The sequence below is a fragment of the Theropithecus gelada genome, chromosome 17 (genome assembly GCF_003255815.1).
Source record: "Theropithecus gelada isolate Dixy chromosome 17, Tgel_1.0, whole genome shotgun sequence".
NCBI lineage: Eukaryota > Metazoa > Chordata > Mammalia > Primates > Cercopithecidae > Theropithecus > Theropithecus gelada.
In genome coordinates, this window is record NC_037685.1 from 56,088,147 (window position 1) to 56,114,625 (window position 26,479).

At 39.7% G+C, this 26,479-nt stretch overlaps 1 protein-coding gene across 4 annotated transcripts in view; it reads left to right on the top strand.

Annotated features, from left to right (window-relative positions):
- TNFRSF19 (TNF receptor superfamily member 19) overlaps nt 1-26,479 on the top strand; it is a 105,900-nt gene that overhangs the window by 18,743 nt on the left and 60,678 nt on the right. For 3 of the 4 annotated variants that reach the window (XM_025364696.1, XM_025364694.1, XM_025364695.1), the window contains exons 2-4: nt 182-284; nt 3,346-3,456; nt 26,267-26,445. In XM_025364696.1, coding sequence (XP_025220481.1) covers nt 216-284; nt 3,346-3,456; nt 26,267-26,445 — 359 coding nt within the window. In that variant the 5' untranslated portion in view covers nt 182-215. The remainder of the gene's footprint in view (nt 1-181; nt 285-3,345; nt 3,457-26,266; nt 26,446-26,479) is intronic. The other variant, XM_025364697.1, reaches the window with a different exon arrangement.

Below are 26,479 nucleotides of genomic sequence, written 5' to 3' on the forward strand. Positions count from 1 at the left end.
TGAATTATAAAAGAATTACGTATTATTTGTCTTTTTTCTTTTTTAAAGGTGGTTTCTTTTAAAACACAAATAATATTTATTACCTAGTCTATATAGTAAGTGGTAAATATTGTATAGTAAACAGAGCACAGTCACTGATGTTTTCATATCAACTGCATCTTCCTTTCTATCTTTTATTTAGAACTCTCCAACAATAAATACATTTGATAAGAACGATGGCTTTAAAGGTGCTACTAGAACAAGAGAAAACGTTTTTCATTCTTTTAGTATTACTAGGCTATTTGGTAAGTAAACTCTTTTTTTCTTTAATAAAAATGTGGTGAAAGAATTCATGTACTAATAAGTAGTAGCAGTACCAAAATAATTTTGTTTTTTATTTTTATTTTTTTTGAGACAGCGTCTTGCTCTTTTGCCCAGGCTGGAGCGCAGTGGTGCAATCTTGGCTCACTGTAACCTCTGCCTCCCAGGTTCAAGCAGTTCTCCTGCTTCAGGCTCCCAAGTCACTGGGATTACAGACACCCGCCACCACTCCCAGCTAATTTTTGTATTTTTTGTAGAGATGGGGTTTCACCATGTTGTCCAGGCTGATCTTGAATTCCTGACCTCAGGTGATCTGCCTGCTTTGGCCTTCCGAAGTGCTGGGATTACAGGAGTGAGCCACCACACCTGGCCCAAAATAATTTTCTGTTTCTGATCCAATATTATGTTTTTATCTCTTTCAAATGGCATTTTATTATTTTTGCATGTAATTAATAAGTGAAAGATTGCTGCTTATTCATGATATTTGTAACAATTGTTGAAATTACCTCATTTAAGTGTAGGTGAAATCATAAAATTGCAGTGTTACTTGTGGCACTATGACAATGATACTATTTTGCCTTTATAGGCCTATATCTCTTGTAATGTATGCCAGAAGCTAAAAGACCATAAAATCTAATTTGGAGCCCATGACCTACACAGTTTATGAATAATTTAGAATAGGTTTTTAGAAGTTATTATTTTATATAGTTGTTTATATTCTTCTTGGTTCCAAAAAGCATGAAAAACAGATGGAAAATTTTAATGTTTGAAAGTTGGACAGAAGATTTATGAAGGTGTTCAAAAGAACAAAATGTATTTAATCGAGATAAAATAATGATCTGCAGATATATAAAGAAAGATTTACACTGAAGACAATATGCGAAGTTTTCTTGAAAGACAAAGTTAAGCTGGATGCTGTGGCTCATGCTTGCAATCCCAGCACTTTGGGAGGCTGAGGCAGGTGGATCATTTGAGGTGTGGAGTTCAATACCAGCTTGGCCAACATGGTGAGACCCCATCTTTACTAAGAGTACAAAAATTAACTGGGCGTGGTGGTGCGCACCTGTAATCCCAGCTACTTGGGAGGCTGAGGTAGGAGAATCGCTTGAACGTGAGAGGCGGAGGTTGCAGTGAGCTGAGATCACACCACTGCACTCTAGCCTGGGCGACAGAGCGAGACTGCATCTCAGAAATAAATAAAGAGATAAACAAAAATAAAAAATATAAATGAAGACAAAGTGGGACTCAGGTGAATGTAGGAGAGCTTCCCTTCTGTAATTGGAGGCTGTTAAACATTGAATAATGGTCTAAGTGGAAGGTTGTGTAATTTCTTTCTCTTTACAGTTTCTTTGTGGTGGAAGGGAAGTTCCTACCCCTTATAAATAAGTAAACTCCTCCAAGATTGGGCATTGAGGAGGAGTTGAGGCAGGAGTCTTCACAGCCTTAAAAAATTTTCTTTCTTTTTTTTTTTTTTTTTTTTTTTCTTTTGTCACCAGGCTGGAGTGCAGTGGTGTGATCTTGGCTCACTGCAACCTCCGCTTCCCAGGTTCAAGTGATTCTCCTGCCTCAGCCCTCCCAAATAGCTGGGACTACAGGTGCACACCACCACACCTAGCTAATTTTTGTATTTTTAGTAGAGACAAGGTTTCACCGTGTTAGCCAGGATGGTCTCAATCTCTTGACCTCGTGATCCACCCACCTTGGCCTCCCAAGGTGCTGGGATTATAAGCGTGAGCCACCGTGCCTCGCCACCTCAAAGAATTTTCTAGTCTCAAACGTCACCTTGAATTCTTCCTCCTGCTTGCCCTAGATATTAAACCTTTCACCTTAAAGAGGTTGTTAAATAACTTCATGATATTCCTGCTTCAAGGTGGAGGAGGTTTGTACAGAGTTATATGCATCACAATGTCCTGTGCTCAACTGTGTGGTAAGCATTAGACAGAACAGCAGTGTCTGTTCCCCTAGTTCCTCCTAAGATTTTCAGCTTCCATTAAGGAAAACAACCGCGTCAGTAGCACTATTCAGTGCATTCTTGCTTAGGATAAGAGGTTGGACCAAATGTCTTCACCAATTCTGTGATGCTGGTAATACCAACATTATTTAGTAAATACTGTCTGTTCAGCAGATAACATACTTTGCTAGGATATCATACAACGATAACTTGTTTTCAGAGAAAATAAGAGAGAAAAGCTACATTTTGGAAAATGACAAATAACCTTTGTTTTTGCCTAAGTATGAATTTTCCCTTTAAGTCCTGTGCTGTGAACCAAAGTATATTGTTAGGTCCCGGGCAGGGGCTCACTGGTAATCAGTAAAGGCATAAGCTCAGATTTCAGTGGCACTTCTACTTTGAGGAGCCCTGAGAGTTGGGCCACTACTGCCCTCTTTATCATCATCACCAAGAATTTTACTGGTGTCCTGATTGTTAGAAATTATTATTTGAAAGACAGCCTCTAAGGAAATGTAGTTCAGTTGAAAAGGGTTGAAACGTCCCCATCAGAGCCACATGGCAGATAAGTCTGAAGGATAATTGCAAAGTTCTTGTGGCTATACTAATCTATTCAATTTATTTAATTCATTACACTTGAATATGTTTATATTTCTTACAGACGAAAAATTTTTTTAATTCAGATATTTTTCTGGTAGCAAAAGGACCTTGGGTCCTATATCAAACAAAGTCATAACTGTTTTTTGTTTTCAAATATCTTCTTACTTAGAGAAGAGAACAGCTCCTAAGTCATGTCATATCTTGGGTCCCAGAAGGGTTTCTGAGGAGGATAGCAGTTAATTCCGAGAAAATGGCACACCCTGTTTAGAGAACCAATGAGTATTCTCTGGAATACAGAGAAGAATTTGGCTTATTGATTTAGTTCCACTGACTTATTCAGAAAGTGGGTTTTCTTCCTAAAGTGAACATTGAATTGACTCTGAACTGATGTTTACATTCAGTGATTGTGTGACTGATATTGAAAATATTGTTCCTTTCTTGCAAAAAAAAAGTTTAACATACTTTAAGATAACATTTTGTTAAATTTTTTTTTTCAGTCATGTAAAGTGACTTGTGAAACAGGAGACTGTAGACAACAAGAATTCAGGGATCGGTCTGGAAATTGTGTTCCCTGCAACCAGTGCGGGCCAGGCATGGAGTTGTCTAAGGTATATTGGATACATGGCAAAGTTGTGTATCTGTGTTTGTAAAATGCATTCTTCTTCTTCTTCTTTTTTTTTTTAAATGCATTCTTCTTAACTAAATTATTTGAGTTACTTATTAATGACACTTTGGATACCATGACAGAATTATTGGATTATTATGTCACTTTGGCCAAATATCATACAATTCCCTTTTTAATACTTTTGATTCATGTGTCTTACTGAGATAAATAGGTTCTCAAACCCAGAATTCAACAGATGTCATTGTTTTATATAATTTAAGATTTGTAGTATTTCACTAAAACAATACAATTTTAAAGGTTTATTTGCATTAATCAATAACAACCAAAATTCCATTGAAGATTGAAAACTAAAGCCTTATAGGCTGGCTAGCAAGCTGGCCGAATAGAAACAGCTCTGATCTGCAGCCCCCAGCGAGATCAATGTAGAAGGCAGGTGATTTCTTCATTTCCAACGGAGATACCCGGCTCATCTCACTGGGACTGGTTAAACCGTGGGTGCAGCCCATGGAGGCTGAGCCGAAACAGGGTGGGGTGTCGCCTCACCTGGGAAGTGCAAGGAATCCAGGAACTGCTTCCCCTAGCCAAGGGAAGCCTTGAGGGACTGTGCCATGAGGAACGGTGGACTCCAACCCAGATACTACGCTTTTCCCATGTTCTGTGCAACCCACAGACCAGGAGAGGTGCCTATACCACCGGGGCCCTGGTTTTAAGCACAAAAGTGGGTGGCCATTTGGGCAGACCCTGAGCTACCTGCAGGAGTTTTTTTTTTCATACCCTAGTGGCATCTGGAACGTCAGCGAGACAGAACCATTCACTCCCCTGGAAAGGGGAATGAAGCCAGGGAGACAAATGATCTAGCTCAGCAGATCCCACCCCCATGGAGCCCAGCAAGCTAAGATCCACTGGCTTGAAATTCTCACTGCCAGCACTGCAGTCTGAAGTCCATCTGGGATGCTCAAGCTTGGTGTGGGGAGGGGCATCTGCCATTACTTAGCCTTGAGTAAGCGTTTTTCTCCTCACAGTGTAAACAAAGCCACCTGGAAGTTCAAACTGGGTGGAGCGCACCACAGCTCGGCAAAGCCACTGTAGCCAGACTGCCTCTCTAGATTCCTCCTCTCTGGGCAGGGCATCTCTGAAAGAAAGGCAGCAGCCCCAGTCAGGGGCTTTTAGATAAAACTCCCATCTCCCTGGAACAGAGCACCTAGGGGAAGGGGTGGCTGGGGGTGCAGCTTCAGCAGACTTAAACGTTCTGGCCTGCCAGCTCTGAAGAAAGCAGCAGATCTCCCAGCAAAGTGCTTGATCTCTACTAAGGGACAGACTGCCTCCTCAAGTGGGTCGCTGACCCCCATGCCTCCTGACTGGGAGACACCACCCAGCAGAGGTCGACAGACACCTCAGACAGGAGAGCTCTGGCTGGCATCTGGTGGGTGCCCCTTTGGGACGAAGCTTCCAGAGGAAGGAACAGGCAGCAATCTTTGCTGTTCTGCAGCCTCCACCAATGATACCCAGGCAAACAGGGTCTGGAGTGGACCTCTAACAAACTCCAGCAGACCTGCAGCAACGGGCCTGACTGTTAGAAGGAAAACTAACAAACAGAAAGGAATAGCATCAACATCAACAAAAAGGACATCCACACAAAAATCCCATCCAAAGGTCACCAGCATCAAAGACCAAAGGTAGATAAATCCACAAAGATGAGGAAAAACCAGTGCAAAAAGGCTGAAAATTCCAAAAACCAGAATGCCTCTTCCCCAGAGGATCACAAGTCCTCGCCAGCAAGAGAACAAAACTGGACAGAGAATGAGTTTACGAATTAACAGAAGTAGCCTTCAGAAGGTGGGTAATAACAAACTTCACCGAGCTAAAGGAGCCTGTTCTAACCAAATGCAAGGAAGCTAAGAACCTTGAAAAAAGGTTAGAGGAATTGCTAACTAGAATAACCAGTTTAGAGAAGAACATAAATGACCTGATGGAGCTGAAAAACACAGCACAAGAACTTTGTGAAGCATACACAAGTATCAATAGCTGAATCAATCAAGCAGAAGAAAGGATATCGGAGATTGAAGATCAAGTTAATGAAATAAAGCGTGAAGACAAGATTAGAGAAAAAAGAATGAAAGAGAACAAACAAAGATATGGGACTATGTGAAAAGACCAAACCTACATTTGATTGGTGCCCCTGAAAGTGACGGGGAGAATGGAACCAAGTTGGAAAACACTCTTCAGGATATTATCCAGGAGAACCTCCCCAACCTAGCAAGAGAGGCCAACATTCAAATTCAGGAAATACAGAGAACATCACAAAGATACTCCTCTAGAAGAGCAACCCCAAGACACAATCTTCAGATTCACCAAGGTTGAAATAAAGGAAAAAATGTTAAGGGCAGCCAGAGAGAAAGGTCAGGTTACCCACAAAGGGAAGCCCACTGGACTAACAGCGGATCTCTGCAGAAACCCTACAAGCCAGAAGACAGTGGGGGCCAATAGTCAACATTCTTAAAGAAAAGAATTTCCAACCCAGAATTTCATATCCAGCCAAACGGAAATGAAATCCTTTACAGACAAGCAAATGATGAGAGATTTTGTCACCACCAGGCCTGCCTTACAAGAGCTCCTGAAGGAAGCACTGAATATGGAAAGGAAAAACTGGTACCAGGCACTATAAAAACATACCAAATTGTAAAGACCATCGACACTATGAAGAAACTGCATCAACTAACGGCGAAATAACCAGCTAGCATCATGACAGGATCAAATTCACACATGACAATATTAACCTTAATTGTAAATGGGCTAAATACCCCAATTAAAAGACATAGACTGGCAAATTGGATAGAGTCAAGACGCATCAGTGTGCTGTATTCGGGAGATCCATCTCACGTGGAAAGACACACATAGGCTCAAAATAAAGGGATGGAGGAATATTTACCAAGCAAATGGAAAGCAAAAAAAAGCAGGGGTTGCAATCCTAGTCTCTGATAAAAGACTTTAAACCAACAAAGATCAAAAAAGACAAGGGCATTATATAATGGTACAAGGGATCAATGCAACAAGAAGGGAAGGGCTAACTATCCTAAATATATATGCACCCAATACAGGAGCACCCAGATTTACAAAGCAAGTTCTCAGAGACCTACAAAGAGACTTAGACTCCCACACAATAATAGTGGGAGACTTTAACACCCCACTATGAATATTAGACAGATCAACGAGAAAATTAACAAGGATATTTAGGACTTGAACCCAGTCCTGGACCAATTGGACCTAACAGACATTCACAGAACTCTCCACCCCTAATCAACAGAATATACATTCTTCTCAGCACCACATTGCACTTACTCTAAAACTGACCACATAATTGGAAGTAAAACTCTCCTCAGCAAATACAAAAGAATGGAAATCATAACAAACAGTCTCTCAGACCACAGTGCAATCAAATTAGAACTCAGGATTAAGAAACTCACTCAAAGCCACACAACTACATGGAGACTGAACAACCTGCTCCTGAATGACTACTGGGTAAATAACAAAACTAAGGCAGAAATAAATAAGTTATTTGAAACCAATGAGAACAAAGACACAATGTACCAGAATCTCTGGGATACAGCTAAAGCAGTGTTTAGAAGGAAGTTTATAGCACTAAATGCCCACAGGAGAAAGCGGAAAAGATCTAAAATTGACACCCTAACACCACAATGAAAAGAACTAGAGAAGCAAGAGCAAACACTTTCAAAAGCTAGCAGAAGACAAGAAATAACTAAGATCAGAGCAGAACTGAAGGAGATAGGGACACAAAAAACCCTTCAAAAAATCAGTTAATCCAGGAGCTGGTTTTTTGAAAAGATTAACAAAATAGATAGATCGCTAGCTGGACTAATAAAGAAGAAAAGAGAAAAGAATCAAATAGAAACAATAAAAAAAATGATAAAGGGGGTATCAACACTGATCCCACAGAAATACAAACTACCATCAGAGAATACTATTAACACCTCTATGCAAATAAACTAGAAAATCTAGAAGAAATTGATAAATTCCTGGACACATATACCCTCCCTAGACTAAACCAGGAAGAAGTCAAATCCCTGAATAGATCAAGAACAAGTTCTGAAATTGAGGCAGTAATTAGTAGCCTACCACCAACAACAAAAACCCAGGACCAGACAGATTCACAGCCAAATTCTACCAGAGGTACAAAGAGGAGCTGGTACTATTCCTTCTGAAACTATTCCAAACAATAGAAAAGGAGGGACTCCTCTCTAACTCATTTTATGAGGTCAGCATCATCCTGACATCAAAACCTGGCAGAGACGCAACAAAAAAAGAAAATTTCAGGCCAGTATCCCTGATGAACATCAATGTGAAAATCCTCAATAAAATACTGGCAAACTGAATCCAGCAGCACATCAAAAACTTATCCACCACAATCAAGTCAGCTTCATCCCTAGCATGCAAGACTGGTTCAATACTCGCAAAACAATAAATGTAATCCATCACATAAACAGAACCAATGACAAAAACCACATGAGTATCTCAACAGATGCAGAAAAAGCCTATGATAAAATTCAACACCCCTTCATGCTAAAAACTCTCAATAAACTAGGTATTGATTGAATGTATCTGGAAGTAGTAAGAGCTGTTTATGACAAACCCACAGCCAATATCATAGTGAATGGGCAAAAGCTGGAAGCATTCCCATTCTCATTAAACAATGAGAACACATGGACACAGGGAGGGGAACATTACACACCAAGCCCTGTTGCAGGGTGGGTGACAAGGGAAGGGATAGCATTAGGAGAAATACCTAATGTAGATGATGGATTGATGGACGCAGCGAACCACCATGGCACATTTATACCTATGTAACAAACCTGCACGTTCTACACGTGTATCCCAGGACTTACAGTTTTATATATATATATAAAACTGTATATATATAATATTTATGTACATTTATACATTATATATAACTAAGTTCTAAATATATATAATATATATTATATATATAACTGTAAGTTCTAAATATATATATATACACACACACACACCCCCCCCCCTAAATCATTGATAACAGAAATCATGAATGCTACTACTTACTGGGACTTCTTTTTCTTAAAATGAATGTTAGCATTGCTAGTCAAGAAGTAGAGCCTGCCAGTGTCTTAAGTAAAGATGCTCTGAGATAGCAGGCATTTTCCAAACCAGGGTTTTGAACATTCCTTTGACAGTATGTATATTATTATTGATCTCACCACAGTGAGTGTGTGTTACTCCCAGGAACACTTTAAATATATTCATTTCAACCACTATTTGCTAAGAAACTGTGTGCTTTATCAGGATAAATTTCACAGTCTTGGATGTTCTGAAGCCTGCCTTTTTTTGTGAGCACGTTCAGAGCTATACATCCATTTGCTTTATTTGCTGATCTTTTGAAGATGTTACTAGTTGTGGAGAAGTGATGTATTGTTTTGTTTTAAATAAAACATCAAAGCCTTTCTGTTAGAAAAGGAACAATAGATTTTTCTTCTTATTTAAAGGTACTTTTAAAAGAGAAGTCCTTTTCCCCTACAGACTGCCATTATCTACAGTTGAGTCTTGTCATTCACAGATTTTTGATCAATGATCCATAAACAGCAGGAAACAAAGAATTATGCGTTCCATAAGTGACATCTGTTAGATAGCTTTTCTCTCTGGCTTTTGTGTTACATGAGCGGTGGCTTTTAGTATCCTGGGCTTTACATTTGGATTGAAACTGACTGACCTTCAAAGTCTGTGTGATATCTCATTAGCAGTAGCATCTCAACAGGTATTTTTCAACCCATGTTGATTACAGTAATGTGCACTTTCAGACATAGATTTTTCTGTGTTGGGTGTAAAAAGATTAATTTTTAACAGGTTGGCATATCTAAGATCAATGAACAAAGTATTTTAAAATGCCATCCTGCCCAAGAGGGAAACAGATTGCTGATGAAAAGAGTCAAACTCTGTAAAATATTTCAAGAGATTTATTCTGAGCCAAAAAATGTGTGACCAGTGGCCCATGACACAGCCCTGGAGAGATCCTGACAACATGTGCCCAAGGTGGTAGGGCTACAGGTTGGTTTTATACAATTTAGGGAGACATAAGACATCACTCAACATTGGTTCAGTCTGGAAAGGCAGGACAACTGGGAGTGGGGAGCAGGTAGGGGAAGGGGGATTCCAGGTCATAGGTGGATTGCGGGATTTTCGGACTGCCTATTGGTTATTATGTAAAGACCTGGAGTCAGTAGAAAGGAATGCCTGGAGTCAATAGAAAGGAATGTCAATAGAAAGGGTTTTAGAGACCAAGGTTTTATCATGCAGATGAAGCCTCCAGGTAGCAGACTTCAGAGAGAATAGACTGTAAGTGTTTTCTTATCAGACTTAAAGAGTCTGTTCCATCAGTAATTCCAAAAGGGAGGAGGGTATCATGAGGCATGTCTGGCTCCCCCTTTCCATCCTGGCCTGAACTAGTTTTTCAGGTTAACTTTGGAATGTCCTTGGCCAAGAAGAGGGGTCCGTTCAGATGGTGTGGGGCTTAGAATTTTAATTTTGGTTTAAAGATGATGACATTTCTTTTCCTCAGGTATTCTTCTTTTTCCCAAATCTCTGTAAAATTCTGAATGAAACTTCACAGATTCTGAGAGATGAGTAAATAATATCTAAGAAATTACTGTCTTCATCCTTTGAATCTGCAGAATATAACCTTAAGGTAATTTTTGGAGAATTCAGACCAGAAGATGAAAGTCCTATTAGCCTGAATATTTTTGTTGATTAAGAAATCATTTTCCCATTTCTAATTTCGTATATATGAGGAATTTAGAGGTTGCCACTCTATTCCAACGGGAAGTAAAAAGCTGAATAAACTGAAAAGTCCGCAGCTTTTAGATCTGCAAGAGAAGTGAGGTCGCAGACAGCTACAGAGAATCACAGTATGCTGCTGCAGAAGGCTCCCCGGGAGCCAGCACTAGGGTGGGAAACCTGCACTGTTATTGACAGACTGCTCTAGCCTAGGTTTGGAAAAGTCTGAGAGTTAAAAACTCCAGGAGGACTCACTCATAGAGCACCCTCCCATGCTTTTGTGAGTTTTATCTCCAGGAACTCAAACCAGTTTTCATAGTAAATGTCAAAAACAAAACAAAACAAAAAAACCCTTATTTTTCTGACAGGGGAGGCAGAAAAGGAACATTTTGAAATACGCTAGATTGCTCTTTTTCTTAACAAGGACTGCCCTCAAGAGAAGCGCATACACCAAAGGCTCACCTGCTGGGGTTTCATCAGCCTAACTGACCTGGGGAAGGGAACTACTGACTCAGCCTGCTCCAGCCATTCTCTCCCATTTTGCAGTTCACAAACAAGCAACTGAGAGGCCCTGGGGAAGCTTGCAATACAGAGGCACAGGCCTGCACAGGACTATGGAGAGCTGCCCTTTCCTTCACATCTCACCTCCACATTACTAAAAGCCTGTTTATAGCAGCTCCTTCTACCCAGTGTATCATGTATGACATTTAACGAAAATGTACAGAGCATACTAAATGGCAAAAAGTACAATTTGAAGAGACAAAGCAAGCATCAGAACCAGACTTGGCAGGGATCTTGGAGTTATCAGAGAGAATCAAGAACAACTATGATTAATATGCTAATAGCATTAATCATGAATATTCTAATATTGATATGCTAATCAGAGAAAGGAACAGAAGAAATATTTGAAACAATAATGGCTTAGAATTTTCCCAAGTTAATGCCAGACACCAAACCACAGATCCAGGAAACTCAGGACGCCAAGCAAGATAAATGCCCAAAAACGACACCAAGTATATCATTTGCAAATTGCAGAAAAACAAAGAAAAAACCCTGGAAGAAGCTAGAGGGAAAGAAAATACCATACATACAGAGGGGCAGAGATAAGAATGACATCTGACTTCTCAGAAATCATGCAAGGCAGAAGAGAGGGCAGTGAAACATTTAAAGTATTGAGAAAATGCCACCTAAAATTCTGTACCCTGAGAAATTTTCCTTCAAAAGTTAAGGACAAATAAAGGCTTTCTCAGTCAATTGAGAGAATTTGTTACCAGTAGACCTGCCTTGTAAGAAATGTTAAAAGAAGTTCTTTAGACAGAAGGAAAATAATATAGGTCAGAAACATGGATCTACATAAAGAAAAGAGCATCAAAGAAGTGCTAAGCGAAGGTAAAATGAAAACTTTAACTTTCCTATTCTTAATTGATGTAATAGATGATAGTGTGTTCAAACTAATAGCAACAGTGTATTTGATTGAGTGTGCTTGTGTATACACACACACGTACGTGAAATTAATTATAGCAATGATACAAAGGATGGGGAGGAGGAATTAGAATTATTTTGTTATTGTAAGGTATTCACATTACCTATGAAGTAGTACAGTGTTAGTTGAAAGGAGACTTGGACTGGTTATAAATGTATAGTGCAACCTCTAGGGCAACCATTAAAAAAAGTGTAAAAAGAAGTATAACTGATATGCTAAGAAAGGAGATAAAATGAAACCACATAAAATGCTCAATTAAAACTACAAAAGGGAAAACGTGGAAGACAAAAATAAGAACAAATAAGAAGGGCAAGAAATAGAAAACAGTAATATATATGGTAACTATTAGCCCAACTTCATCAATAATCATTTTCAGTGTCAGTGATCTGAATGTACCAATTTATAAACAGATTGTCAGAGCAGGTCAAAAAACAAGATCCAACTCTGTGGTCTATAAGAACCCACTTCAAATATAAAGACACACATAGATGAAAAGTAAGTGGATGGAGAACTGTATACCATGCTAACAGTAATCAGAAGAGCAGGAGTAGCTTTATTAATTTCAGACAGAGCAGACTTCAAAGCAAAGACAGATGTCAGGGATAAAGATGGATATTACATAATAATAAGGGGGCTAATTCTCTAAGAAATTATAATAATCTTTAATGAGTATGCCCCTAGCAACAGAGCATCAAACCATGTGGGACAAAAACTGATAAAACTGCAAGGAGATATAGATGAATCCACTATTGTAGTTGGAGACTTCAACACTATCAGAAATGGACAGATTCAGCAGGCAGAAAGTCAATAAGGACATAGGTGGACTCAACACCATCAATCAACTGGATATAACTGACACCTATAGACAACTTCATTCAGCAACAGCAGAAGAGATTATTCTGAAGCCCTCATGGAAAATTCACCAAGCTAGACCACATTTGGGGCCATAAAACACACCTTAACAAATGTAAAAGCATAGAAATCATATAGTGTCTGCTGTCAGATCACAATGGAATAAAACTAGAAATCAATAACAGAAAGATAGCTGGAAAATTCTAAAATACCTGGAGATTCAGAACACACTTCTAAATAACGCATGGGTCAAAGAGGATATTGCAAGATAAATTTAAAAATATTTTGAACTAAATGAAAATGAAAACAGAACTTATCAAAATTTGTGGGATGCAGTGAACCAGTACTCAGGGGGTACATATTAGAAAAAAGAAAGACCCAAAATTGGTGATCTAAGCTTATACCTTATAAAACTAGAAAAAGAAGAACAAATTAAATTCAGAGGAAGCAGAATAAAATAAATAACTATTGAAGCAGAAATCAATGAAATTAAAAACAGAAACTCAGTGGAGAAAGTCAACAAAACCAAAAGGTGATTCTTTGAAAAGTTCAATACAACTGATGATCCTCTAACTAGGCCAGTTTAGAAAATAAGGGAGAGGACACAAAGTACTAATATCAGAAATGAAAGCGTGGACATCACTATAGGAACATTAGAAATGCTGTGAACAACTCAGTGCCCACACATTTGGTAACCTAGATGAAATGAATCAATTCCTTGAAAGACGCCATCTGACAAAGCTCACACAAGAAGAAATCCACAGTCTGTATAGGCCCTATACTGACCAAAGAAATTGAATCAATAATTGATAACCTTCCAAAACAGAGAGCACCAGGTTAAAGTGAATTTACTGGTGAATTCTACCAAAAATTAAGAAATTACACTAATTCTCCATAATTTCTTCCAGAATATAGCAGAGAAAATACTTCCTAACTCATTCTGTGAGGCCAGAAATCACCCTAATGCCTAAACCAAAGACTTTACAAGGAAACTATAGACCGATGTCTCTCATGAACAAAGATACAAAAATTCTCAACCAAACATTAGCAAATTGAATCCAACACTGTATATTAAAAAAAAAAAAAAATCACACAGTGTGACAAAATGGGATGTATCCCACATACACAAGGCTGGTTCAACCTTTGAAATTCAGTTAATGTAATCTGTCACATCCGTGGGCTAAAGAGTAAAAAATCACATATAGTAGTAAGTGCACAAAAAGCATTTGAAAAATCTAACACCCATTCATGATTAAAAAACAACACCACCAAAACCTCTCAGTAAACTAGAAATGGAAAGGAATTTCCTCTACTTGGTAAATAATTTATCTACAACAGCCACAACAAAACCAAAACTCTAGAGTTGACATCATACTTAATGATGGAAACTAGCAGCTTTCCACTAAGATCGGGAACAAGGCAAGGACGTTCCCTTTCAGCATCAGGCAAGAAATCCTAACTCATGTACCAAGACAAAAAAAAAAAAGAGAGAAGAAATAAAAGGTAAACTGATAGCTGGGCACGGTGGCTCACGCCTCTAATCCCAGCACTTTGGGAGGCCGAGGCGGGCGGATCACGAGGTCAGGAGATTGAGACCATCCTGGCTAACATGGTGAAACCCCGTCTCTACTAAAAAGTACAAAAAACTAGCCGGGCGAGGTGGCAGCGCCTGTAGTCCCAGCTACTCGGGAGGCTGAGGCAGGAGAATGGTGTAAACCCGGGAGGCGGAGCTTGCAGTGAGCTGAGATCCGGCCACTGCCCTCCAGCCTGGGCGACACGGCAAGACTCCGTCTCAAAAAAAAAAAAAAAAGGTAAACTGATTTGGAAGGAAGAAATAAAGTTCTTGTTCACATATAGCATAATCATCTATGTAGAAAATGCAAGAGAATTAACAGAAAAACTCCTGGAATGAATAAGCAAGTATAGTAATATTTCAAGATACCTGGTTAATATACAAAAGTCAGTAACTTTCATATATTCTGGCAGTGAGCAAGTGGGATTTGAAATTAGAAGCACAATATAATTTATATTAGCACCCCCCCAAAAATAAAATACCTAGGTATAAATCTAACAAAATATGTACAAGATTTTTATGAGGAAAATTACAAGACTCTGATGAAAGAAATAAAAGAAGAACTAAATAAATGGAGAGATATTCCATGTTTATGGAAGGAAGATTCAATGTTGTCAAGATGTCAGTGTTTCTCAACTTGATTTATAGATGCAATGGAATCCCAGTCAAAGTCCCAGCAAGTTATTTTGTAGATATTGACAAACGGATTCTAAAGTTTATCTGTAGAGGCCAAAGACCCAGAATAATCAACACAGTTTTTTAGAAGAAAAAGTTGGAGGATTGACACTACCCACGTCAAGACTTACTGTAAAGATACAGTAATCAAGACAGTGTGGTATTGACAAAAGAACAGACAAATCAATTAATGGAACAGAGTAGAGAGCCCAGGAATAGACCCAGCTAAGTGTAGTCATCTGGTCTTTGACAAAGGAGCAAACAACACGGTGGAGAAAAGATAGACTCTTCAACAAATGGATCTAAAACAACTCGACATCCACATGCAAAAAATGAATCTAGACACAGACCTAACTCAAAACAGGTCACAGACCTAACTGTAAAATGCAAAGCTATAAAACTCCTAGAAGGTTTTCTCTAGAAGACCTTGGGTTTAGTGATGTCTTTTTTATATGACACCAAAGACACAACCTATGAAAGAAAAAATTAATAAGCTAAACTTAATTAAAATTAAAAATTTCCACTCTGCTTAAGACACTGTTGAGAGAATGAAAATACAAGCCAGAAACTGGTGGAAAATATTGGCAAAAGATATCTGAAAAAGGACTGTTATTCAAAACATACAAAAAATTCTTAAAAACACTAAGAAAACAAACAAATCCAATTAAAAAATGGGTAAAAGACCTTAACGAACACCTCACCAAAGAAGATATACAGATGGCAAATAGCATATGAAAAGATCCTCCATATAGTATGTCATCAGGGAAATGCAAATGTAAGCAACGAGATACCACTGTACACCTATTAGAAATCTGGAATCCGGAACACAGACACCACCAAAGACTGTTGAGGATGTGAAGTAACAGGAGTTCTCATTCCTTGGCAGTGGGAATGCAAAATGGTACAGCCATTTGGAAGACAATTTGGCAGCGTCTTCCAAAGCTAAGCACACTCGTATTATCTGATCCAGCAATTGTGCTCCTTAGTATTTTATCAAAGGAATGGACACTTCACGCTCATACAAATATAAGCTCACAGATGCTTATAGCAGGTTTGTTCATAATTACGAAGACTTGGAAGCAACCCAGAGGTACTTTAGTAAGTGATGGGTAAATAAGCTGTGATCCCTACGATGGAATATTACTCTGCACTAAAAGGAAATGAGCTATCAAGCCATGAAAAGACATAGAGGACCTTAAATGCACATTCCCAAGTGAAATAAGCCAATTGGAAAAGTCTGCTTACCATATGATTCCAACTCTATGACATTCTAGAAAAGGCAAAACTATGGAAACAGTAAAAAGATCACTGGTTGCCAGGGGTAAGGGTGAGGGAGGGATGAATATGTGGGCATGCAAGATTTTTAGGGCAGGGAATCTACTCTGTATGATCCTGTAGTGGTGGCAGGGAATCTACTCTGTATGATACTGTAGTGGTGGATGCATATCGTTCTGTGTTGTTCAAACTCGCAGAATGTAACACCAAGAATAAACCCTAATGTAAACTGTGGAACTTAGGTGACAGTCATGTGTTCCTAGACTGTAACAAATGTACCATTCTGGTGCAGGGTGCTGGTAAGAATGAGCCTTCGTGTGTGGCGGGGAAGGGTAGGGCATATAAGGGCTGTCTCTCTACCTTCCTCTCAATTTCGTCATGAACCTAAAAACTGCTCTAAAAAATTGTGTTTATAAACAGAAGTGATCCATCTTCTGAGAACACTAACTGATAACAGGTGCTGTATTTCATATTCCCATGGCTGTCCAGAAGAAATATTTTTCTCTAGATAGCAGTTTTCCATAAGGATTGAAACAGCCATCCCCCGCCGCCTCCCCCCCATCCGTGAAGGAAGCAGCCAAAGGGAAACAACCAGAACAATTCTGCCTTTATGTACTTATTTCATTTGTTCACCTTCTGTTTGCGTATTTGTAATTTTTTTTGAAAAAAGACCAGGACAAACTGAGTGAGGAGCAATAAAGGTACAGGTAATAATGTCAGTGAAAAATGAGATTCCTAGGACCCACTCAGGTGCACAGTTGTATACCATGGTACCGCATGCCTGTCCTGGGCTGTCCACCTGGGAGCCCGTGTTGTTCGGCTTTTCTGCCCTGTATCTACAGAGCACCCAGCTCCTGACACAGTACATGACTGAACAAATCAGTTAATCTCAAATATTTCTTGGGGAAAAAGTGACACTTAAATCTAGTAATATAAAAATGAATGAATTTGTATATATATTATAAATCATATATTTTGCCAAGTCTTTTATCTTAGTTTTAGCTCATAATAAATAAAATCAGCAACTTAACTTTGCTCATGCTCTGACATACAACAGAGAGGCAAAGGATTCAGATACACAAATGAAAACATAAATATATTTTTATTTTCCACCCCACTTAACTCAGAGAGCTTGAGCTTTTTATAAGCAGTTACTTTAAGGTTAGATATTTTTTAATTGTCCATTCATTTGTGATTTCTTCTTTTCATTGTTCCTTTTGCAACTGCATATGTCTTTCAGAGGAAAGAAAAATAAGTTATGAGTATATTACAGTCAGATAAATCACTGAAATTAAAATTACATTTAACTGGCTAATTTTCATTTCCAAGCTTTACAAATCAAGGGAAAATTTAGTCTTTTGACTAAGACTAAGCTTTAAAATTTTTTCAGACAACTACATTTATAAATAATCTTTTTTAAAACTTGAGATATTAAATACATAGTTTGGGCCAGGCACAGTTGCTTACCTGTAATCCCAGCACTTTGGGAGGCTGAGGCGGGTGGATTACCTGAGGTCAGGAGTTCAAGACTAGCCTGGCCAACATGGTGAAACCCCATCTCTACTAAAAATACAAAAATTAGCCAGGCGTGGTGGTGGGTGCCTGTAATCCCAGCTACTAAGGAGGCTGAGGCAGGAGAGTCACTTGAGTCTGAGAGGTGGAGTTGTGGTGAGCCGAGATTGCACCACTGCACTCAAGTCTGAGTGACAAAGTGAGACCCTGTCTCAAATAAATAAATAGATAAATAGATAGGTAGTTTGGAGGGATACCTTTTAATTTGTAATTAAACAAGTCTGAGGGCCCTTACCTTTTTGACTGAGGCTTAGAATTTTGGTTACCTACGGTATTTGAAATTTTGAAAGCAGAATAAACATAAAACTTTTTAAAGTTAATTATGAAAAAGAAGAAGAGCTAGACCAAACTACTGATATGTAGAACTAAAGGTTTTTTTATATTGAGAGTCAAAAGAACATTTTTTAATAGGCCGTTAGCATTTTCAAATAACCTTTATTATAACATTGCTATGTTATTTGTTTCTCTGTATTAAAGGTATCTTAAAACTTCTGACATTTTCTGTTCCGCACTCTGGGTCGTGAGGTTCTTTCAATTACAAACATGTACCTGGGCCTTAAAACTAAAGCTTGCAAGTGCTTTGGTTAAGCAGGTATAGTTAAACTTTACATCTGTGGTTTTATTACTCCTAATTATTATTTTCTTTGGAAGGCATTCAATTCTATTTTTTCCCAAGGTGTCTGAGCATCCCTTCCCATTGTTAGTTAGTTTTCTACCATAAAAATGTGTAGTCAGGGCTGGCTAGGGCTGCTGGAATCGTATTCCTGAATGTAATCTATGCCTTGACTCGCCAGTGGTGTGTGGTCAGTAGGTCCGAGCCTCTTTTCACTTCTTTTCACTTCTTAGGTATTAAGAAGTCTGCACAGCAGCTCCACATCCACCGATACTGTTGCTGACTTTGATGATACCCTTCTCTTCTTTGGCCACTTTTAAAAGATTCTTATTTTAACCATTTACCTTGGATATCTTGGGCTATGTTCACGTAAACTACATCTCTTAACATAAATACGAACTATCTCTTGTAATACATGTTATGCAACTAAGATAATATTGGCTAATTTTTCATACAGTGAGCCAGCTGCTATGTGATCTTTGTATATTAATTAACGGAATGCTTACAACATGTGTTTCAAACAGGGACTATAACCATCCCCATCTTATGGACAGGGAAACTGGGACACAGTGGTTCACTGACTGGTCCACTGTCACTGCTAGTAAGTAACAGTGCAGGAGGAAGGAGCGGTGGAGCCACGTGGGGGTAGCAAGCTCTTGCTCCTTTTGTAAACAGCCTAGTGCAGTTCTCTCTGATACAGCTGTCGGTGATGGTGGGAGTCGTCTCTATCTGCTGTCTCCAGTATACGAACAACTAGCCACTGAGGTTACTGAACACTTACAGAATATTCTATTTCATTTTAATTGATGAACATTGAATGAGGCCACTTGGGGTCTGGTTATTGTACTGTCCACAGTACGACTCTAGAAAGATTAACTTTCTTCCAGCAATCCTGCCATAGGACCAGCCTGTAAAACAAGGAGGTACCAGAATCATATTGACCTAACGCACATGCACCACGGGAGCCGCCTTGCTGGGCAGCCTTCTTCCTGTCCTCCCTCCCCCGAGCTACCCTCGACCTTGCCGCCAGTTCCTGTTTCCGGTCCTCCACGCTCCTCATGCCGGATGCTGTTGCCCCGGGCGTTCTGAGCAGGCGCCTCTCACTAGCTCCTTTGCTTCCTTCCGCGTAAGCCCCAAGCAGCATCTCTTCCCATTCAGTTCTTAGAAATTTTGCTTAGTACGTAGTTATCTTTTCTGCATTTTTGGGGAAAATATATGACAGGTCACTGAACCCTGTGGAGTCTGAGGATTTTATCCCATTGAGCCATATTTACCCTATCTCTCCTCCACTACAGGATTTCGATTTTGAAAGTGCATGAGAAAGATAATTCAGAAGGTTTTTCCTATTTCAGAGTCAAAACATACAAAAGCTTATTCTGGGCGCCCCGTAACTAGTACCTGCTGGGCCTTCTGAGCCATAAGTATGGTGAGGGTTACTCGGCCATCAGGCATCCTTTCAGCTCCCGAAAATAAACTTAACTTTGAGATATGTGGGAGAGGATGATTTTTGTTTTCCTGAAGTAACCACATTAGACTTTTAATTCTTACTGCCTAGAATTCACCCAGCTCCAGCCCATCCTCCTCACCAGTATTAATGCCAGCAATGTGCTGTTAACACGATCGCCTCGCAGCAGTAAATCAGGAAACTAGTTTTTGCATGAACCACTTGAAACAGGCTCCAGGTCTCTGGCACAGTTTTCAAAGTAAACTTTTCTAACCAATTATTGGGAGGACTTTAGTTAATGTGAAAAAATTAACTCTTGTAAACAACAACATTGCTCCACACCGGGCATGCCCAGCTTCATATTTCTGAAGATGTTGACATTTTTGAAAACTATTTTTGTCTCTCTGAGGAAAGTTTTTAAAAAATTAATTTGCAAGCATAAAAAATGAGATTCATTTCTGCCATTTAATTACAATGTTGCTCACTTTATTTATGTTTAATTATAACTGATCTAGCCTAGGGATGGTTGTAAGATATTAACAAGCTCTTGCTTGTCAGTTTTCTCTAAAACACTCAAGCACAGATTTTCAGAAACTGAAAGTTGAGGGGAACTATCTCTTCAGCGTTGTTTTATTAAAGGAAATTAAAAGTTGATTTCTAAGCACCAGCAACATAAATCTAATTTGTCATTTCCATTTCCATGCCCTAGATTTTCCCTTCAAATAACTTCTCCATCCACATTTAAAATTTAACATTTAACTTTTAGAGTTCAAAGGCCCGCAGTTAATAACACATTGGCTGTACAAATAAATAGTGCTTTCCACCCAAGGCCCAGAATGTGTTTCCTGGACGACGAGGGTCTGTGAGTTCTCCCCTGCGGTCTGAAGAGCTGCTCCTCCAACCTGTAGGTAGGGCTGGCTTATGTTTTTGTTAAAGGCTGGATTTGCAGAGGGAGAAAAGAGAGAAGGGGATTTGGGGACTGTTTACTTTGAGTCATTTTGCTACTGGAAAACCACCAAATGTGGCTTAAAAATATTGGGCAGAGTGACAGAGCTACTGCTGCTGCCAGCTTGGTGAAGTAGCCCAGCTGAATCCAGCCTCTGCTCCCTTGGGACCAAGATAAGGAAAGCCGCTGACCCCACGCCACCCAGACATCCCCAGCCCAGCCCATCCTGCCTGCCACCCTTCAGCCCAGGAGGACTGTATGGCCTCGCCACTTGGGAGTCATTGCCAGGGCCCTTACAAGCTTTTGCTCCCTAGGAATTTTTTTTTTAAGTATTTAGGAAATACTGCCTTATATAATATTTGTGCATCCATTTGTTTATCAGCAGGCATTTATTTCTTATTCACCGGCCTGTTAGACACCAGGCTTTTGGGAAGGAGAGGTGGAGGGAGGCACTGGATACATGGGTTGTTCACTTCTCATATGATTTTAGGAAGTAAGTAGGGGCCCTGTAATAATACCTTTTTATTGCATTATTATTTTATCTATGCATATATTTTCCCATGTTAAAGTTTATTGATAAAAAATGTCTTCTGAGGGATTTGAGGAAGTACTAGGTACTTCCTTCAAGCTTTTAAGGTACCGAGTCATAATTTCAAAATACAGACTATGGGGCATTTTAAAACAGAAATGCATTTCTACCATTGATATTAATGGTAGACCATGCTCCATAAACATAATCACATATCCCTTATCCTGAAGCCCAGGCTAAAGATGGACATACTCTGCCTGTACCCTCCTTGCCCTCCCCTCACCAGACACACACACACACGCACACACACACACACACAGTCCTCTTGCCATGATGGGAGGGACAACTCTAGTGCAACTTGGAAAGTGTCAAAGAAAACCCAGAACTGGACAGTGGAACAGCAGATTTTACTCAGGACTGTTGCAGTAGAGGAAATGGAAGCTCAGTGTAGAACTGGGCTCCACTCCAAATACAGCCCAGGCAAGTGGGGATATATAGCCAAAGAGCAGGGTCGGTTTGGTGGATGGAAAATCACGAAGAGGAACTGTCAGGGGTGAGGGAGATTCAGGCTAAAATAACCTCACAGAATTCTTGCTGAAGACCGGCCAGAGTGACCAGGCATCACCTGGGGGGTGGTGAGGGTTGAGGAACCTGATAAGATATTGAGCATGGCCGGATTTAGCCAGGTTTTTGGGAAACTGGGCTCTTGAGAACAGGGCCCCATAGAAAGTGGCTCATAACCTATCTAGAGTTTGGTCAAGGAGAGAGTCCTATCAAAAGGTTAAACTCAAAGCTCATTTCATTATTTATTTGCTGACTTCTCTGCCTGCAGCAGAAAATAATATACCTAGGGAAATTACTTCTTTCTATCCAAAAGTTATGGGGGAAAAAACAAGATTTGATAGTGTTTTCATTTGCTGCATGGTTAGGTCATCTGATCAATACTAATGCAGTGGGCCAAACCTAAATGGTTGCCCCCTGTCTGTGCCAGGATTTGGGATGCAGTGGTAACAACAGTTCCAGCTCCATCCATGCAAGGGAATACTCTCTATTTGCTGATACGGAGCACTCTCCAAGATGAATGGCATGGGAAAACAAATCTAGTTCCTGAATAGTGTTAAATACATGCACACGCGCTAGGAGGATATTTTTGGCAGGTCACCCCAAAACTTGGGGGAGTGGGAAGTTAAGGAGCAGGGATGAGAAGAAAGGTGTATTGTTTGAGTATTTTTTAAAAATCTCATGTTTGTAATGGTTTTTCAGTATACAAATGATAAAAAGAAAAAAGAAATGATCTCGGCCAGGGTGGTGACACAAGTTTGTGAAGGCAGTGTCAGTCTGTGCTAACCAATGTCACCATGGGTCGGAGGCTGTCGAGCTTCCCTTTCAGCTGTTTTCCCTCTTTCTTTTGTTCTCGGTAGTTATTTGTTGAACTTAATGGGGAAGATTTCAAGGCATTTTTAACCACCCAGTTTTACTGAATGAAATGAAAACATCAAAGCAGACATTTATATTGGGGGTAATTTAATATTTATATGCTGTTTACTTTATAGCCTGGATTAGGAGTAATTACAGGGTCTCTGTTTAAGGTGCATTAGAAATATGACAGTCAACTCAAAAAGCAGTTGCTGTCATGGACACCATACTGTAATTTAATTCCCTGGAATCACCTTCTCTGAATTTCTAGTTATTTCATGGTTTCTAGTTAATTCAACATGTAGAATGATCACTTCATCAATTTCTTAGACTTTTATGAACTACAGGCTATTTTTTAATAGTTTCAAATTAATATTAGACTTTTAAAAATATTATATTTTTGAAAATAGTAAATACTTCAGATAAAATCTATTTTAAATACAATTTCCCAAATAGTCTCTATAAAAGTTCCCATGAGTATTTGGGATATGTTCAATGAATTTTATTATTTTGTCAAGAAATAACCACAAAGACCTCCCACACATTAAGTTGTATGTTCATTTTCAAAAGAGATGTGACACTCAAAACTGTTTAAGTCCATTGGGCTACTTACACAGTTTCTCAGCGGAGGGAGGAGGCGACTTGGAGACAGACAGCAGGACAGGGAGCCACAGCTGAGTGACTGACTGGCAGGAACGCAGCGCTGTCTTGTAGCACGGTGCAGCAGTTGACTTAGAATTAGAGAGAGTTTGTGTTCCATGCACATTTTTTTAATTAAGAAAATTATTATTTCTTTTTCAAAGATTTTTAGTCAATAAAAGTGTCTTAGATGGAAATTGGGGTCTGATGATCCCCTCATTTCCGGTGGAGCTTTATGATTCTTGAATCAGCAAAGTTGTTTTATTGGGTTGTAGAAAATCCAAAATCATAACACTTACAGGTATAATTCGTTTAGAGAATGCACTTTGTGCTTGATTTAGAGTTTAGTAGCTTTATATGTATTCCCATTTATTCCTCACACAACCTTTAGGGCAGATATTCTTATCCTCATCTCACAGATGAAGAAACTGAGGATCGGAGAATTCCCGAAATAACTTGGCCAACAAGTGGCAGAGCTGGCATTCAAACTCGTGTCTCTTTAGATCTGATGTAGGAAAACACATACTTTTCTCCTATGTTGACCTGGCTTGACACAGAATTTCCAAGGACTTTATTCCCAGTTAATGCACCTCTTATGTTGACCTGGCTTGACACAGAATTTCCAAGGACTTTATTCCCAGTTAATGCACCTCTTTCTCTGCATTCTCCTTTCTCTTTGCCTTTGTTTTCCCGTATACTTCTCCTCCTTCCTCCTTTCCTTTGTTGTGTTTTAACTCGTACATGAGACTCTTGCAACCTCAAGCTGCCTGGATCAACTTTGTGATTTTGAAACCCTCTGCTCTTGCCTGGACCTTTGCTGTGGAGAAGCCAGCATGGGAACGAGGTGGAGACCACCCCCAGAAGGTCACGTGCACCCGTGCTTTGATCCCGAGGGACTTTGGAGGGGGAGGCTCTCTCCTGTACTTCAGAAAGCCTGTGCCTGCACACAGCTCTCCCAGCAGCCAAAGTGCTCAGCAAAAACACAGGTGTCCCAGCACAGAGCCAGAGCCACAGTGATCACCCCACAAAGACCCAGCACATGTCCAAAGAAATTCTTCTTGAATATGCATTTGTTTTATTGTTTTCCTGTTACAAGAGTAATGGATGCTTTTTGCAAAAATTACGCTTTGCAGAATTACAAAACTTGAGAATAACCCGTAATTCTAATCTCCCCCTCCCCTGAAAGAGATAATCCCTGTTAACAATTTTCAAGAAATTCTAACTTGTTCATCAGTTCTTTAAATCAAATGTTGTTTTTCTCCCCCGCTGTCTCCTCTCTGTGCCTCTGATGTGGAACATTGTGTGGCTAGGGCTCTCGGGAGTGAGGAAGAGGCTGACCTTCCACCTTTTTCTCCTCGGTTCTTTGTTGTGCTCACTCCTGATGTACGTTTGAAAGACAGGCAGAGTAATTGAAGGGAGGAAAGAAAGTATCACTCACTCAAAATGTGAGTGAGTTAATTAGTAAAAATCTAGATGGACGTGATTCCTCCGAATCCTTTGTTGAGTAGTTGATTAAGTACAGGCAACACTATCCTTCAAAACTAAATGGTTTTCATTTAATTTTTGGCCAGTAAGTGCTGCTTAGTTGATTTTGTATATAGATACGGATGAAGAAATTAAAATACGTAAATTTTACAGAAAAAATGGGAATGTTGAACTAGGTGGGACTTGTATTCTAGCATCCAGGGTTTACAGATGAGGAAACTGAGATTTCGCGCAAACCCTTCTTCCTCTGTGGCATCCGGTCTGCATCTGTGGGCTTGCCCAGCCTGCTGCCTGCGTGGGTGTCCTTCTTGCTCCTCTTAAGCTGTTTTCTGGTTTTTGTTAATGAAGAGTGTTCTGTAGAAAACATCACAAAGATCGACCTGGCAGGCCCTATAGTGTAGTGGTTATGAAGCCTGACTCTGGAATTAGACGACGTAGGTTGAAATCCTACTTCTAACACTACTTCTGTCACCTGGCCGAAGGTACATAACTTCTCTGACGCTCTATCCCCCAGTCTATGAAATGGGAAAAATGGCAGTGCTGCCCTGATTGGGAAGGAGTATGGATTATTGAGTTAATGGTTTAAAGTTCTTGGCCTGGAGTCAGCACCCATAAATGTTGGTACTTACATGAATGCTTTTGTAAACAATGGAATCATACTTCTAATTATGTATTAAAACTTGTTTTTAAAATCGTCATGAACACAGATCACATCTACGTTCTTCTTTTTATAGTTGCATTATAATTATGTTATATGATATGCTCTAGTTTACTGAGTTCTTGAACTTGTGGAAATGATTGTATATGGGTCAAAGAGCCATTTGTTTTGCCCGTTCTTGGAAAACAGTGTGTTCTGATGTTCAAATCTAGAGAAGCTTGATGTCTTCTTACCACAGAGTTAGTCTCAACAGGAAGTTAACATCCTTTTAACACATATGTAAGATTCTTTCTACTCTCGGGAAATACTAAATTGCTAACTCTTTCAAGGAGCTCTCCGTTTGGATTGACTTCTAGGCTTGTCCACTAATGAAATTTCTTATGCACTTATCCTCATTTTTGAAAATAACAACCCTGATATCAAAGTAGTGATTTTCTGCCTTAGAAGTGAGTGGCTGAATGTTTCCCTGGCTTTGGCTTCTGAGCATGCACATGACTGGCTTAATTAGAGGAGAAGAAAGTGCCGTAATTCTGCCAGCCACTGGTAGTCATGCAGCAGTGGGAGCCGAGAGACCCTTGATTATTCCCATGCTCACGGCTTCTTGAATAAAGTGGATGACTAAGTGGACTTACCGTAGTAAGAGAGATCATTAGCAGTGGAAGACACATTTGAACTTGCTGAAAGAGCTGCCTTTGTGTCTCGGAAGGCCGACACTTGGTAATTATTAGGCCAGGTCTTCGTTTCATCTCAGCGGTCTTTCCTTTTCACGCTTGCAAAGTCTGAATAGCTTTCTATTGCCCGTTAATCCCCACAGGAATGTGGCTTCGGCTATGGGGAGGATGCACAGTGTGTGACGTGCCGGCTGCACAGGTTCAAGGAGGACTGGGGCTTCCAGAAATGCAAGCCCTGTCTGGACTGCGCACTGGTGAACCGCTTTCAGAAGGCAAATTGCTCAGCCACCAGTGATGCCATCTGCGGGGACTGCTTGCCAGGGTGAGTTGACCGGTTTCTTTCCCTTGTAATTATT